Here is a 17748-nt window from a genome sequence, read left to right on the forward strand (position 1 = left end):
GATTTAATGTTTTAACTTCAAGTGATTTTATCTAAATTTTTGGGTCTGTGCTTATGTGCATTTTTCTGAGGAAAGAGTGCATAGCTTTTAGACGTTAAAGGTATTGTTGGTCATTAAAAAAAAAAATTTAAAAAGCTCATGATCTCAACATGTACAAAACAAATTTCAACTGAAGAACAAAAACCATAGAGGAACCACAATATTCTAAGCCGGGTTTAGAAAAAGGTAAAATGATACCTGACTGTGGTGCTTTAGGGAAAGGCTTCCCGAAAGAGATGACTCTTGGAGTATATGCCATGTGTCTTTTGGCCTCAGCTTCCTCATGGTAAAAGAGGGTCAATTATAGGGTCTCTCTTATGCTTTCCAGTTATAAAATTTGTTACACCTTGATTCGATCACCAAATACCTATCAAAATGCCAGTCACAACATACGTACTCAGAAAACATCAGTTGTTTAGTCCTGAAATGAAACTTTAAAAATTTGTTGTCCCAGGGCTGGCCTGGTGGCTTAGTGGTTAACTTCGTGTGCCCTGCGTTAGAGGCCTGGGGTTCATGGGTTGGGATCCTGGCCGCGGACCTACGCACCGCTTATCAAGCCAGGCTGTGGTGGCATCCCGTATAAAGTAGAGGAAGATGGGCATGGATGCTAGCCCAGGGCCAATCTTCCTCAGCAAAAAGAGGAGGATTGGCAACAGATGTTAGCTCAGGGCTAATCTTCATCACCAAAAAAAAAATTGTTGTCCCAAATATATCCACTATCTTGAGTTGAAATTTTAGAATATCATAGCATTAGCTCTCCAATGTTCCATGAATGGAAAGGAAGACTTATCAGATGTTTATATATCATTGCTCACACTCTTTCACTTGGCAGATCAGAATGTTTAATTCATTGCTTCTCCATTATTTATTCACAGCATTTTTAAATACCTTTGTATTTTGTTATGCTTTCTCTTATAGCGATTTGGGCTTCCTCATTAGTTTTTCTGTTTTGTGAAGATAAGCAGTATCTCAAATCTGCCTGATATACAGCACCTCGCACATTTCCTTAACCACAAGGGGGCTTAGTAAATGTTGAATGATAAATGAAAGGATGCATATCAAAGTGCATGAAAACAATCTTTGAATTGAGTATTTCAGTAAAGCACAGAGTTTAAAGAGCATGGGCTCAGGAGTGAGACGGCAGGTTCAGATCTTGGCACTGCCTGTCCTCCCTGAGTCACTTTTGGCAACTTCCTTAAAGTCATTGTCCTCAATTTCCTCATCTGTAAAGTGAGATAATGACAGGTCTACCTCATAAATTTAACTGATTGCATTAACTAAGTGCTTGGAATAGTGTCTACACATCTTAGATAAGGGAGAATCCGGGTGTGCGGGGCTGCAAGCATTTGTAGTGTCTGGGACCCTCTTTAAGAAAAAGAATACCAAATTATGAATACAAAATTAGTCAATTAGAACAATTTTTAGGTATTTATTTAGAGTGGGAAAAGAAATCACAAATTACAGAAATCAAAAAACTGAAAAATACCACGAACATCACAAAATATTATCATTAATAAACTTCTTGACTCATCTTTCTAGACTTTATTTCCCATACATTTTTGTCTGCATACATTCAGATTTCCTGTTTCATGTGATAATGATTTTTAATATTTTCTATAAAGAGTATAGAAAGAAAATTAATTCATTTCTCTAGCAGAGTCGACTGAAATTTGTTTTTTATTATTAATGGTTTAGGAAGTATTCATTTTCCTTCAGAGCACATCACCAGAAACACCACATTTCTAACTTCCTCCAGGGCTTCATGCTCAGGCACTCCTTCCTGTCTGGAGGGAAGCCTCAGAGAAGTCCCACTTTTGAGTTTCTCTTGGCATGATCCCAGACAGGCCAGTGTCTTTGCAGCGGGTCCAGCCTGGCCAGATCCCTACTGCTCCTTTGACTCCCCATCACCACCCTGTGGGCAGGTCTTGCTGCGAGAGATGGGGGGAGGGAGTGTAAATTGGCCAAGAGCCTGGGACATAATGGCCCTCAAGCGTTGTATTCACATCCTTAGAGTCACAGATAAGGTCCAGATTTTCCAAGAGGTCTACTGGGGTTGTATAGTCATTGGAGGCTAAATAGATTGAAGGAAGTGCTGGCAGCCCGCCTGCTGATAGTACCGACTGCAAACCCCGGATGACTTCTAGGAGATAGAATGTGACCACCAGGCTGGGGCTGCCCTCCGTGCCCCTACTACCAGGCTAGGGTTGTTCTTTCCTCAACAGCAGGCAGTGCAAGATAGAGGTGTTGGAATGCTACTGATTTCACGGTAAATCTGCCTCTCATTCTAAGTGCTCAGTAAGTTAGCACTTATCATTACTATTTTACTCTTTCATTGCCAAATAATTTTTCAGTAAATTCCTAGGAATTTTGCAGTGAATGTCTTTTTTTGATCTTGTATAATTTTTTAATTTTCAGGAATAATTCTCTTTCTCAACCTTATCCCAAACAGGGTAGGATTTCAGATGACCTAAACTTTTACTAAAATGGTTTTTAAAATGGGTTGTGCCAGGAAAAATTTATGTTTAATACTTCATGATTATATTAAGATCAAAATATATTGAGATAAAAATGTTGTATTTCCTTCATTCTTAAATATCATTTGTAGCAGGCGCCATGCTGTGGCCATATTCTCTTTCTGGAATGGAGAATTTGTTATCCCATCTGCTGGAAGTGCTCCTTGCTAGAGTCTTCAGCTGACAGTTTCTCCTCTCTGGGAGAAACTCTTCTTGCCCAAGGTCCTCCCCACTCCCCAGGGGCAGCCTGCCTCTACTGTTCTTTGGAGGGAGGAGGGTGTTATAAAGGCCCTCATTGTCCCAACTTAGTACAACTCCAGAGGGCCATCCCAGCTTCAGAGCTCCACGAAGCCCAGTTAGTGACTTCTCCCTCTGCCCAATTCATCTTTCTTCCTTTCCCCACAAGTAGTGATCCTGAAGACCTTTACCAATATTCCTCCTGCACATAAATCTGGGTCTCCTTCCCAGAGAACTTGCCTTGAAACACCACCAATTTTTTAAGAAGCACAATCTTTTTAATAGCAACTTTTCTGGAGATGAAGATAGAGATCATTTATAAGATGTGACCCTATTTCAAAAATGCTTAAATAGAAAAAATGGGCTTCTTACATTCAAGGAAATGTGCTATCAGGGTCCATGAGAGTGCTGTAATCGCTTGCTGGATGGTCATGTTACCTGTGACCAATAACCTGAAGCAATTAGAAGGCTTTCACTGAAGCTATTACCTGAAGAAAGGTTAAAGATTGTTGTTCTTTCTTTTTCGCACTGTGGTTTTTTCCTTACATGCCCTCCTAGCTTGATCTCACCTGAACTCAAGGTTATAGGCCATTGTGTTGTATCTCCAGCCCTGCCATCGTTTGAGCTTCTAATTTGCATATTCATCTGTCTGCCAGAACATTTTTTTTGATATCCCACCAGCCTCCCAAATGTAACATGTCCAATACTAGGTGAGTCCTCTTCCCCTCATACCAGCCCTGTCTTGTGTCCAGCCTCAGTTAGTGGTCCCACTACCCTGACATTACAAACCATAAAACCCATCAGTCATTCTAGACTCTTCCTCCTTCCTCACCCTACATACCAGACAGCCAATAAGACCTGCCAATCTTGCTGGAAAGTATTGCTCCGATAAGTAATCTAACACTACTTTCCAATTCCTATTACTACTTCCTTAGTTTAGGTCCTTATGTGGACTACTCTAATAATAATTGAGTCATTTTTTTACCTTCAGTCTTGCTTCCTTTGAATACACACTCTGGGCAGTGGTCAAGATGATCTATATCAAACGAAGATTTGGCCATGCCATTACACTCATGAACACAATGAACAGCAAATCGTCCTGTCAAGCAAGGCTCTCCATGATTTAATCCATTTCTCATCCACCATTGCACTACCACTCCCTCTCTCCAACTTGACGTTCGAGTAAAATTGAATTGCTTGGAGTTTACCTGCATGCTTCGTTTCATGCGTCTGTGCCTTTGCCCATTGTTTTCCTTCTGCCTGGAAAGCCCTTTTCTCCTTTCTTATATTGGCTAACTTTAAACATCCTCTAAGGTAATCTATGTTTGTCATCTCCTCTAGGGTGTTTCCTCTCAACTAAAAATCTGGACACCCAAACCATCTTAGAATTTATAATATTATAACAGAAGTATGTGAGTGTTTCTATAGTTTCCTAAAGGACAGACTATGCTTATTCACCTTTGTAACCGGAGTGCTAGGCACACAGAGGGACTCAGTAAATGTCTGCAGACTGAATAGTGAAGACAATAGGTGCCTGATTCCCTTTGCATTTACTGATTCATTGCTTATTTGGTATATTATCAGTATTCTTAAAATTCTTTCTGGGAGCTCTGTCCTGAAATCCAGCTCTCTTCCCTGCATCTTGATAAAATTGGATATCTAATAATGGTGAAACCTAATCTTTTTGAAACTGAACTCCTGACTTTTCCCTCAGACCTCTCCTCTCACAATCTCCCGTCTTTTAATAAATGGTAACCCTGCTCTTCCTGTGTCAGGCCAAAACCTTCAGAGCCATCCTTGACGCTTCGCCTTCTTTCATACCTAACATCCAATTCATCAGCAAATCCTGTATCTTCAAAATATACACCTCTCTCCATCTCCATTACTATTACCCTGGATTATTGTAGCAACACCCCGACTTTGTCTCCCTATGCCCAGGCTTGCCCCCACAGTCTTTCTCAATATGCTAGCCAGAGTGTGGCTTGTAAAATCTAAGCCCATTCATATCCTTTCTGTTCTCAACGTGCTTCAAATGGGTTTTCCAATTAAAGCCCAAGTCTTTACCTGATGGCATAGCTCCTACCACTCTCCCCTACCTAACCCTGACCTCACCTTCTGAATTTCTGGCTGAATTAGCCTCCTAGCCATTCCCAGCACACTTCTCCCACAAGGTCTTTGTATTTCTTGTTGCTTCTACCTGGAAACCTATTTCCTCAGGTTCTGTTTGCTGACTCTTCCTTTAGATAGATCTCTGCTTAAATTTAACGTTACCTTATTAGTGAGGCCTTTCTTGCCCATCCTATGTAAAATAGAGGTTAATGTCGCACATACTGTATTTATTGTTCTCCACAGAAACTGAGTACACCATCAGTCATACTTTATAATTACTCCTTTATTTGTTTTCATATTCTGGTTTTTTTTCCAGTGCTGTGTCCTTAGAAGAAGAGTGACTGACACGTAGTCAGGGATCAATAAATATTTGATGAATGTGTAAGCAAATGAAGGAACCAGGACTAAACTCCAATTGTGTTCCTTCTCAATGTGTGTAATTTTGGGCAAATTACTTAACTTCTCTGAGTTTTACTTTCTTTATTTGTAAAATGAGGCTGATGGTAATGATGACTGCCATATTTTTCTCAAAGGTTCTTGATGAGATGCCAATGTAATATTGACAAATATGTAATGAGTCCTAACTATGCCTCCTGCACAACCTAAAGTGCTTTCCATGTAAAATTTCATTTAATCTTCACAATAATCATAGGAGATATGTTCCATGATCATCTGATTTGGAAAAAAAAAGAACTCAGGTATATACATGTCTTGAAGTCACCTAGATGGTAAATGAGAGAGCCAAGATTTGAACCCGCAGAGCTGTGACCACATGTCAGTGTTTACTGGCAGCCCTGATTGTGCACCTCCTCATCCTGTGCCTGTCCCTAGTGAAAATGACCCCAGATAGGAATCCTGCAGGTTTGTATTAAACACTCTTTATCAGTTGGAGAATATTTTGACATTTTTTGTTTTAGGAACTTATTTTGTCCAATTTTCCCTATCTGCAAAGACAGCCATATGACTTTTCTCCTTTAACCTATTAATGTAGTGAATACACTAATAAACTTCCTGATGTTGAGCATCCTTTCATTTCAAGAATAAAACCTACTTAGTCATTTAATTGTATTCTGTTAACTCACTGCTTGATGAATTGGTTAATTTTTTATTTCGGAAATTTGCATCTTGTTCATACAAGAGATTGCCATATAATTTTATTTTTTGGGATATCATTACATGGTATTGATATCAGATTTTGATGCCCATGAATTAGAATAATTCTATATTACCATAAGGATTTTATAAGTTCCTGAATGCTTGGGAAAATGCTTCATAAAAGGTCTTTTTTTTCTGGAGTAACCTTTTCTCTTGATTTTTGCAATTAATCATCATGAACGTGTTTCACATTCTCCAAATAAAATAATAATCTTAGCATGAGCTTACTTCCTCTTATTCCTTTCCCACATCATTTCCCACATGGAGATTATTCATGATTTTTCTTCCACATTGCCATGTGGAAAAGAACATATTAGGGCGGTGGTTGCCTGATGTTTGGGTTGGGAATGGAGTGACAGTAAAGGGGCATGAGAGAAATTTTTGTGGTTATAGGTATGTTTTATATCATGGTTGTGGTGATGGTTTCATGGGTATACACAATTATCTAAACTCTGCACACTGTATTCCTAAAATGGATGTATTTTATTATTTTTAACTTAGACCTCAATAAAACTGATTTTTTTCACTCTTTTTTTTTTTTGTGAGAAAGATCAGCCCTGAGCTAACATCCATGCTAATCCTCCTCTTTTTGCTGAGAAAGACCAGCTCTGAGCTAATATCTATTGCCAATCCTCCTCCTCTTTTTTTCCCCCAAAGCCCCAGTAGATAGTTGTATGTCATAGTTGCACATCCTTGTAGTTGCTGTACGTGGGACACAGCCTCAGGATGGCTGGAGAAGCGATGCATCGGTGCGCACCCGGGATCCGAACCCGGGCTGCCAGTAGCATAGCGCGTGCACTTAACCACTAAGCCAAGGGGCTGGCCCTAAAATTGATTTTTAAACTGTGGTGGAAGTGTCAGAGAGAGCAAGAAATCATTAGCAGGATGTAGAGAAGGCCCATTAGGGGTTGCATCTCAGGAAATTATAATGGCACTTTTTTTTCAGCAATGCTTTGTAGCTTGGAATTTGAAATTGGCAAAATAAAAGTAGCAGAAAGATGAAATATGGAGGAAACTTAGGGTACTATTTAGGATATTATTACAGTGACTTCTGGGACACCTGCTGAATAGGGAAGCAAGTGCAGCTAAGAAGCTGATGGTTGTGAGAATGGGGATAGTGTAATTGTAAACAAATGAAAAATCAAATCCAACAAAGATGTAATATGTGCTTATTATGTAGCTAGTATGCTTTTATGTGTTGGAGGTACAGAAATGAACAAGATAAACAAGGTTTCTAACCACAGGAATGTCACATTTTTGCAAAATAAATGAATGAATGAGGTAAAAAACAATGTACTTAAAAAAATTACCTTTAGTTATTTAGACCCAAATGTAAATATTACTTGTTTTATGCCTCATAACTTTCTTGTATCCCACATCTTTTTTTTTTTTCTCTTGGATAACATTCTTATTTTCCTGGAATGCACTTTCACATAATTATTCACAGACATTCTGTGGATCTTATGTTTCCTGAGGTCTGGTATGAAAGAACGTTGTTTGCCCTCTTTCTCAAATACTAATAGCTTTCTAGGTTGAAGCTCATTTTCCTTTAGACTTTGAAGATTAGTTCTATTGTCTTGTAAGGACCATGATCAGATTCATTCTGATTCTTACCCATAAGTAACTTGTTTTTACTCCATGGATGCTATTAGTCTGTTTTTCTTTGTCCTGGAATTAGGAAATCTAATTAAAAATTACCAGGTGTTTCATTTATCCTTTTTATACCCCTTCAATGTGAAAGCTAGTGTTTTTTCCCTACTCTTTGAAATTTTCTTTTATTGTTTTTGTCATTATTTCCTTTTCTGTATTCTCTTTGCTCTTTCTGGAGTTCCTTTTCTGTCTGGACCTATCTCATAATTTCCAACTCTTTGTCCTTTTGTACTCTGGTTTGGGAGAATTTCTCCACCTTTCACAAGTGTTTTTTTTGTGTGTGTGTGTGAGGAAGATCAGCCTTGAGCTAACATCCATGCTAATCCTCCTCTTTTTGCTGAGGAAGACCGGCTCTGAGCTAACATCTATTGCCAATCCTCCTCCTTTTTTTCTCCCCCAAAGCCCCAGTAGATAGTTGTATGTCACAGCTGCACATCCTTCTAGTTGCTGTATGTGGGACGCGGCCTCAGCATGGCCGGACAAGCGGTGCGTCGGTGCGCGCCTGGGATCCGAACCCGGGCCGCCAGCAGCGGAGCGCGCGCGCACTTAACCGCTAAGCCACAGGGCCGGCCCTCACAAGTGTTTTGAATGAAGTGCTTTTGGAAACTGGGCTAGAGGAACAGATCTCACTGACTATTCCTGTACAGTAAAATATCAAATCTGTGTGGCTCTGGGGAAGCTGTCCGTTATACCTGCCCTACAGAATTGTATAGCTAGCATTTTTCAAAAGCACATACAAAAAACATTTTTCAAGCACCTTTGCACCAAATGATTAAAAAAAAAGCACATGAATATATTGCTACATAGCACTATAATCAGAGAATAATAAGAGCATCTACTATACGTGCCCTCTAGCTACACGTAATGTGTCATCTTTGTCTATCTTAGATGATCCCTGGGGTGTTTCTATATTCATTTTTTATAATACCACCTGTTTAATTAATGCCTTTTGAATAGTCGTGGTGACTAAAGTATCTAAATTTTATCATTGCCCTTATTCTTGGCAATATAGATATTTAAATGGTTATGATTTGCTTTGGAAGAATTTCAGTATAATTAAGCAATTTGTCTTATTTTAAGTAGTCCCAAGAACTTAAAAGTCATTGTATTCAAAAGTATATATATATTTATAAACCTTGTATGAAACAGTATTTTTAAAAGAAGAAATATCTTACCTAATCATTTATTTCTGTTTTGATAAACTGTGAGATTTATAGGCCCTGTTAACCTGTTGTGTGGCCTTATGAGAGAATTAAATACCAACTTCAGATCTTATCTTGGTAGGAATTAATTTTTAAAAATCGCAGTAGTAACCCATGGTAACATAGTTCATATAGATTTTTTTTAGCCTTAATATTGAACACAGATAGTGTTCAATGAAATTTCATATTTGAAAATTTCATAATATTGGTGTCAATTAAAAACAGCTTGAAAGCAATTACTGGAAAAATGCCAGTACACTTAATGACAGGATAATTTAAGACATTTGAAGATACTACTTTCTCAACTGTAATCAAATTGGGCCTGATAAAGAGACCCATAGGCATCAGAGGTCAGCGAACTATAGCCTGTAGGTCAAATCCACCAACCATCTGTTTTGATAAATGAAGTTGTATTGGAACAGAGCCATACTCATTCATTCATGCATTGTCTACGGCTGTTTTCACACTATAATGGCAGAGCTAAGTAGTTGTGACAGAGACTGGAAGAATTACAAAGCCTGATATTTACTATCTGACCCTTTACAAGTGTTTACCAACTCCTGCTTTATACAATGGTGACAGGTTTGTCTGCTCTTACCTACCACTACTTTCACACTGTTCAAATGACTCACTTTCCTCTGAATACGACCAACTCCTGCTTTATACAATGGTGACAGGTTTGTCTGCTCTTACCTACCACTACTTTCACACTGTTCAAATGACTCACTTTCCTCTGAATACGCACTACACTTGTTTGCGTATGTCGTTGCTCAGGTTCTTTTCTCCACCTAGAATGTTGCTTCTCTTCTTTTACTCATATATAAAATCTATCGATTCTTCATGGTATGATTCCAATAACACTTCCTCCAAGAAAGCCGTATTATAAAAAAGGAAAATTAAATTTCCTGGACATATCTCCCCAACACTCTCTTACGTATACTCTAAAACCTCCTGCCTCTCTCTTGCTTGGCATACACAACCATGATTAAATCTAGTTCTCTACCTATTCCAGGCCTGCCTATTCCTTACAGTAATATGGCTGGAGAAAACACACACAAGCATACTGACTAATCTTACTTTTTGACCATTCATGACCGTGGACTTCCAATAGGCATGACTCTCATACCATACTTATATTTGTTCATTTTCCTACTTACCTCGATGGCTCTTTCGTATATTCTCCTCTGTCCTCAAGCCCTAACACCTCCTCCCCATCCTCATTTTCTACTGATGACTTTTTGTCCTAATTCACTGAGAAGATCCAAGCAATAGTAGAGAATTTACGCCATCACATCTACCTACTTCCGAGCCATTGCATTCATTCTGACACTCAGCCTTCCTTCCCATGACAACAGATGATGCTTTCCCCTCCCACTTGTGCATGAGATACTCTTTTGATGTTCTGACCACCCAATTTCAATGTGGGAAGGGGAGTTCCCCCTCCACCACCAAGCAATTTCTCAGACACCAGCAGGATATCTAAGAATTCAACTCAATTCTGACCGTATCTGCTGGGAGATAGCGTCAGATTCCACAGGTTGAGAACTCAGTCCTACTAGACTGCTCCCCACCCCCAACTTCAGAATCCATTCAAAAGCCCAGATTGCCACCTATGCTTTTGGCCAACTGGCTATAAATAAGAGGTTCCCAAGACCCCCTCCTATGGTTGGATTCATTTGCTAGAGCAGGTCACAGAACTCAGAGAAACATTTTACTCAATAGATCACCAGTTTATTGTAAAAGGGTATAACTCAGGAATAGCTAGATGGAAGAGACACATAGGCCAGGTAAGGGGAAAGGGCATGGAGCTTCTGTGCCCTCTCCGGGCACACTGCTCTCCCAGCACCTCCATGTGTTCACCAACCCAGAAGCTCCCTGAACCAATCCTTTTGGGTTTTTTTGGAGGCTTCATTACACTGGCAAGATTGATTACCTCACTGGCCATTGGTGATTGATTCAACCTTTAGCCCCTCACCACTCTGCTGGGTGGGAGGGATAGGACTGAAAGTTCCAACTTTCTAGTTACGTGGTTGGTTCTCCTGGCAACCAGGCCCCATCCTTAGGTGCTCTCCAAAAGCCACCTCATTAACATAACAAAAGACAACTTTATTGCTCTCATCACTTAGGAGATTCCAAGAGGTTTAGGAGCTCTGTGCCAGAAATCCGGGCAAAGCCCAAATATGTATTTCTTATTATAAATCACAGTATCACAGATACCATCCTCATCCTCACTTGCCTATTCAAGAACATCACTCTGACAATTGTCCCTCTCTTTCTAACATCCGTGATTTTTCCCTCATCATACAAACGTGCTGTTGTTTCCTCCACCTTCTACCACTTGTTGTCACCCCCTTTCATTACCCCATTTTGAATCAGTATTCTTCAAAACATTGTCTGCACTAGCAATTTATAAATCCTTTCCTCTCACTTTCTTCTCACCCCATTTCAGGCAGGCTCCCCAATGACTCCTCCGAAAGTGCTTTCGTCAGAGTCATCTGTGACCTCCAGGTTGCTAAGCCCACTGTTCAGTGCTCGATCTCTGTTTCTTTGACCTGTCAGCACATCTGCATGATCCTCATTTCCTTTTTCTGGATATGCTTCTCTCACTTGAGTTCTAGAATATCACACTCTCTTTGCGTTTCCCTTTTTCACTTTGGATTTTTCTTTACTGTTCTTCTTTTTCTCCCTAACTAATTAATATTGCAGTACACTGGCTCAGTCTTTGGTCCTTCTCCCTAACCTTTTCTCTGACTTTCCCATGGTCGTCTCAACCAGTGTCATGAATCCCATACCTATTTCAGGCTCAAACCACTTTCCTGAACTCAAGATTTACGTTTCCAACTGCCTATTTGACATTTCCATGTGGATATCTAATAGACCTCTAGAACTCAACTTGTCCAAAACTGAAACTCCTGATGTGCCCCTTCTCTTCAAAATATCTGACCCACCCACAGCCTGCCTTGTTTCAGTTGATGGCAGCTCCATTTCTCAATTGCTCAAGGCAAAAGACTTGGAGAAATTCTTCTTTCTCTGATAGCCCACATCCCATCTGTCAAGAAGTCCTTTTGGTTCTGTCATAAAAATGTTTCCAGACTTCAACCACATGTCCCTATCTCCAATGCCCACAGCCGTCACCATCTCTCCCCTGAAGTCCTATAGTCCCAGACTCCCTGCTTCCATCCTCGCTCCACCCCTACAGCCTGTCCTTAACACAGGAGCCAAGAGGGACTCTTAAAAGGTCGTTCAGATGGTATCAATTATCTGCTGAAAATGCTGCAGTGGTGTCTCACTTCAGACCCTTACAGCGGCTGAAAGGACCCAACCTGCTCCACTTCTGCCTTTCTGACTTCATCTCAGACTGCTCTCTGTCTTGCTTCCTCCGTTGGTCTCTTTTCTGATCCTCAGACTCATGTGTCTGCAGCTGCCTTTGGGCCTTTGCTCTAGCTGTACCCTCTGCTTTGAAAGCTCTTCACTCAGATATCCTCGGGGCTCACGCCCTCCTGCCTTTATGTCTTTGATCTGATTTTGCTTTCACTGAACCCTTCCCTGACCACTCTCCTTAAAATGGCAACCCCTTCCTTTTTACCTTATTCTGTGTTTCCTTTTCCCTGTATCATTTAACCACTGGCTAAGGAAATACATAATTAATTTATTTATGTATATTATATATGGTCTGTCTTTTCCCCTGAAACCAGGTTCTTTGTCTTCTGCATTCATTGATGTATCCCAAGGTCATACAAAAATGCCTAGCACATAGGAAGTGCTCAATAAATCTTTACTAAATGAATCAAGGACAGCCTTGCTGTCTTACATTCTTTACAGTTCACATAAGCGCTCAAGCTTGGTTTGCCCTCATTTTTAGTTTTTTTGAGTGAATAGATGAATGTGTTCACCAAATAAACCAATACTGATAACTCCTCTTTTATTGCTAAGTCTATTTAAATTTATTTTAAATGTGTGACTAGGCAAGTAAATAATTAAACAAATAAAACAAAACAAAATGGGAGTGTGTTAGATTGTATTCCCTCACTGGGAAGAACTACAATGTTGGTACAGAATGTAACACGTTTACAATTGTTTTCACAAGTCACTCCAGAATTAAAACTGTTGGAGCTACTCAACTGTGTTGATTTGTTCAGTCTTTCCACTGTCTTACCCCTGGGTGGTGACATCCTACTGGGATAGCAGTGCTGTCATAAAGTCAGCAGGCACCCTGCAGTGAGACCCAATCACGAGACTCCAAAAAATTCCTGCTTAAACTCTGTGAGCTCCTTGAGGGTAGGGCTGGGTTTCAGTCTTTTTTATTCCCAGATCCAGGCACCCAGGTGAATGAAGGACAAACCGAAGATGCTGATTGTGAGGGAATTTCAGGACCTTATACAATCAGTATGCAATTATTAAACACTGCTTCCATAGTTCTCCAAAAATATGACATAAAAGGAAGTGGACAATTTATTTCATCCTGATATTTGCCTTCTCAGAAAGCAATTAACCTGGTTTCAGCCACTTATCTCCAACAGGTATTTTGTGAGAGTCAAATGCCATAATGCATTTGAAACAACTTGAGTTTTGTTTCATGTCAGAATAGTTTGAAAGACCTGTTTTTAAACTATCAGAGAGCAGTGGCTTTTTATTATTCACATGGGATGGATCAGATACTTCCAAAGGGGCCTACACTTCTCAACCAGAAAGCTTGTGAAATTTCTTGCATCCCTTCTCCCCCTGCCCAATCTGGGTTGTGAAGTAAATTTTTGACAGTTACATGTATGACATTTACCTGAAGTAAGTCACTTAACCTCTCAGAACCTCAATTTCTTCACTGTAAAATAAGAATAATATCTCTCACATAAAGACATTGCCAGGATTGGGGCTGGCCTAGTGGTGTAGTGGTTAAGTTCGCACACTCTGCTTCGGTGGCCCCGGGTTTGCAGGTTTGGATCCTGGGCATGGACCTATGCACTGCTCATCGAGCCATGCTGTGGTGGCGTCCAACATACAAAATAGAGGAAGATGGAAACAGATATTAGCTCAGGACTAATCTTCCTTAGCAAAAAGAAGAAAATTGGCAACAGATGTTAGCTCAGGACCAGTCTTCCTCACACACACACAAAAAAGATGTTGCTGGGATTCAATGTGATAGTGTGTATGAAATAATTTTGTAAACCTGAAAGCACTAGGTAAACAATACTTATTCTAATTAATATTACCATCATTAATAATAATTATGCTAATAGTTAGCATTGAATCCTGGCTAAAGAGAAAGGAATAGAATATTTTATCTTTTAAGTCTTTTTGTCCTACATGGATTACACGCACGCATGCACACACACACACTCACAAATATATTTCTAGTAAAATTATCAGTCCACAGAACTATAGTAAGTGGCAGGTTGAATGCTTCCAAAGCTGCTGTGAAAACCAGATTCTTTGCTGTCAGCACAGAAAACCACACTAGAACTTTTGCCAAATGACATACAAGGCTGTACAAGTTGCCTTTTCAGCTACACTGGCCTCCATTATCATTATTTGTTAGAAGATTTTGAGGCCATTTCCTGCTGCATTCTACCATGTTTGGCATGGAGCATTCTGGCTAAAGCACTTACTCTTTCTTGACGTAACACCAGCTGGGGCTAGTTGGGCAGGGCAGTGAAAGTCTTAAGAAGTTAACATCCTGTGTACATGGAGACTCACTGCTACAAAAGCCCGGGAGTAAAATCCCCATTGTTTACTAAAGTAGCTTCTAGGGCCTTATTAACAGTTATATCACCCTTTGTACTGCTGGGTCCCAGGTCAGTAAATATTGTTTTTGGAACCACGTGGAGTTTGGGATACCACAATTCTTTTGAATGTAGGGCATTTAAGAGAATTTGGTTGAAATTAAAAAAATGATTCTGAAGTTTTGTAAAAAATCTGAAGCACTGAGATAATATAGTCAAAGAGAATGGTTAGAACATGAGACTAATAAGGAGAATTTGCTTCAATTAAACCAATTAATGGGTGGATTAGGTCATATGTAATAGGAGGATTAGATTTAATATGTTGTGGAAAAAAAGGGATTCCTACTGGATATACTCTCAAAGTATCTTGTTTAACATCTAGATAAGTGCTAGTTTCTCCTTTTAAGAGTTATACAACATATGTTTTAGCAATCATTTTTATATCTCAGAAATATCTAAAAAATAAAATAATCATTTGAGTCTACAGAACATAATTGGAGTGAATACTTATATCTAGGGACATGGTGGATTTTGATGTCAACAAATAGAACTTTTTTGACAACAAAAAATAGAATTTTGATACTTATGAAATTCTCAAATGATATTTCAGTTAACAGTGATTTATTTCAAAGACTGAAGACATCTATTCATTGTAGAAGTAGCTACTTCTGTTGTAAATTAAATTAACAGTCAATAGTTTATATGAATCCTGGTATTTGGTTGCTTCCACCTTTCACTAATATGGCTTTGGAATTTGCCAATTCAAGAACATAATATAGTGGAAAGGGTTTGGGCTTTATAATCAGACTGATCTGCTCTCAAATCCTGGCTGTCATGGACTTGCTGTGGGGCCTGGGCAGCTTCCCCAATGCTGCTAATCCTACCCCATAGGATTGTTGAGAGGATTAAATGTGATATATATTAAGTGACTAATAGAGTGCCCATGAAAAAAATAGGTGCTCAATAAATATTAATTCCCTTCCTTCTCTTTCCCCTGCTAGTCCACTTGTGTTTTTAATGGATCATCCTTTCCCCTGGATTGTATTGTAGGAAGTATTCTGGATGGATGGCTGCTGGAAACTCATTGCCATAGCCAGCTCTTCTTCAATACTTAAGGATTTACCCTGGCATTGAGTAATGAGAATTTCGGTAAGAAAAATTAGATGATGATAGTATATGGACTTTTCTTAAAAGGTCATTTGAGTCTCAGATACTTCATAAGTTACATGACTCTTCTCTAAAGATCTTAGGGGGCCAGCCCGGTGGCGCAAGTGGTTAAGTGCTCACGCTCCGCTGTGCCGGCCCAGGATTCGTCAGTTCGGATCCTGGGCGCGCACCAATGCACCGCTTGTTAAGCCCTGCTGTGGCATCATCCCATATAAAGTAGAGGAAGATGGCCACAGATGTTTGCCCTGGGCCAGTCTTCCTCAGCAAAAAAGAGGAAGATTGGCATTGGATGTTAGCTCAGGGCTGGTCCTCCTCACACACACAAAAAAAGATCTTGGGATGTCACAGATGTCTGCTCACGTATGGGTGGTTCTTATTTTGAAAATAAATAAAATAAGTTTTTGAACTCTGTTAACAACCCTGATATGTTCTTCATGTCGTTGTAAATGTATTATTTCACTTATCTCACTCTATTTTGTTCTTTAAATGTCTCTCTACTCAGTAAATTGTATAGTCTTTGAGGACAAGGTCTGGATATTATTCATCCTTTCAGTGTAGATTAAATGAAACAGATTTTTAGTGGTTAAGGTGACAGTCAACACTGCTTTCTGAAATTATAAAGCCTTTGAAAACATGAAAGAGGCAGGCAAAAGTATCGAGATTCTGGGAAGTTCTAAGATAAGTAATTTTCCTAAATTACCAAAAAAAATTATCATATAGTGGCTCTCAGAATGGCATAGAGTACCTTTAGTTCATTCCATTTCTATCCAATTTTTCTCCAAAAGTTATTAACACATAATTAATTTTCACACAGTTACGTGAAATTAATGTAAAACTAGTAAACATATTAGTAATTCATGTTTTTAATGTGTGCTGTATAAAATATGTTGGACTATTAAAAAGGAAAAAAGGATGAGAAGGAAGTTAAGGATAATTAAAACAAATTAAGTGGTGATGTTAGTATGTAAGTAAATTTTCTTAAAATTAATATGTGTTAAATATATATTAAAGAATTTTGCACATAGGAGACAGAGCTGGAGGTGGAAGAGAAAGCAAAAGAGAGAAATTCTAGTTTCATTACTTCTGATAAGGAACATTAATTCTGCAATTTTGATAAATTTATAATTTTGACACTAAAATATTTCGAATCTTACTTTTTAACAGAGAAAAATTTTAACCATTTTGTCTATGATTCTATTTTTCAGAAACCCTATTTGAGAAGTACTTCCATCCAGTGCTACTTGTGTTTACTTCTGAACAGTCATTTTTTAACTGAGGCTGGAATTCATGTCTTCATTTTGAGGTAATTTTGTCTTTCAGCATAAATATCATCATGTTAACGGCCATGATCATTGTTCTTCAATTTTCTCTCTGTTAAATTAGTTTGTGTTCAGTTTCCTTAAATCTTTAGGTACTTAGTATTTGAGGTATGATAGAGGGCAGATTATAGAGACTCAGAGAAGGTTTTGGCAAACACCGCACTGAGCATTTCTATATTCTAGTAATATTCCAAATGAGTATTATATCCTCCAAATAAGTTGGACCTGTTAGTATCTAAGTAAACTTGAAAGTATACTCCTTATTAATATCCTGCATGATTTTCACAGTAGTAAAAAAAAGGTAGATATTTAGGGCTTGCCTATGTTACTTTTTAATCTATCCCTGGCACTAACTACTCTTATCCTTTGAGCCCTATCCTAGTTGAGTTTTTCCTCCTAATCAACATTCATATTTTTCCATGCCTATTAATTTTTTCTTCTCTCTTAGATGCAGCTAATACACTGCACCCAGTTGGCCCAAGCACCTAACCTCTAGTTATGTAATCTGACTCTCAGTTCAGTTTTACTCTGCTAATGCCTTCATGGTATGGGGAACCATAGATTCGTGCAGGTAAATCTTCCTTGCAAGAAAGATTAGTGTTGGCTCTCATGCTTCTGGAAGGATCCATCAGGGAATGAT

The 17748-nt window shown here is 39.0% G+C and overlaps 1 protein-coding gene across 2 annotated transcripts in view; it reads left to right on the top strand.

Annotated features, from left to right (window-relative positions):
• Nucleotides 1–17748, top strand: part of IL15 (interleukin 15) — an 84510-nt gene that overhangs the window by 53023 nt on the left and 13739 nt on the right. For both annotated transcript variants that reach the window (XM_058550119.1, XM_058550120.1), the window contains 2 exons: nucleotides 15673–15771; nucleotides 16995–17092. In XM_058550119.1, coding sequence (XP_058406102.1) covers nucleotides 15760–15771; nucleotides 16995–17092 — 110 coding nt within the window. In that variant the 5' untranslated portion in view covers nucleotides 15673–15759. The remainder of the gene's footprint in view (nucleotides 1–15672; nucleotides 15772–16994; nucleotides 17093–17748) is intronic.

Source organism: Diceros bicornis, chromosome 11 (assembly GCF_020826845.1).
Source record: "Diceros bicornis minor isolate mBicDic1 chromosome 11, mDicBic1.mat.cur, whole genome shotgun sequence".
In the NCBI taxonomy this organism is placed as follows: Eukaryota; Metazoa; Chordata; class Mammalia; order Perissodactyla; family Rhinocerotidae; genus Diceros; species Diceros bicornis.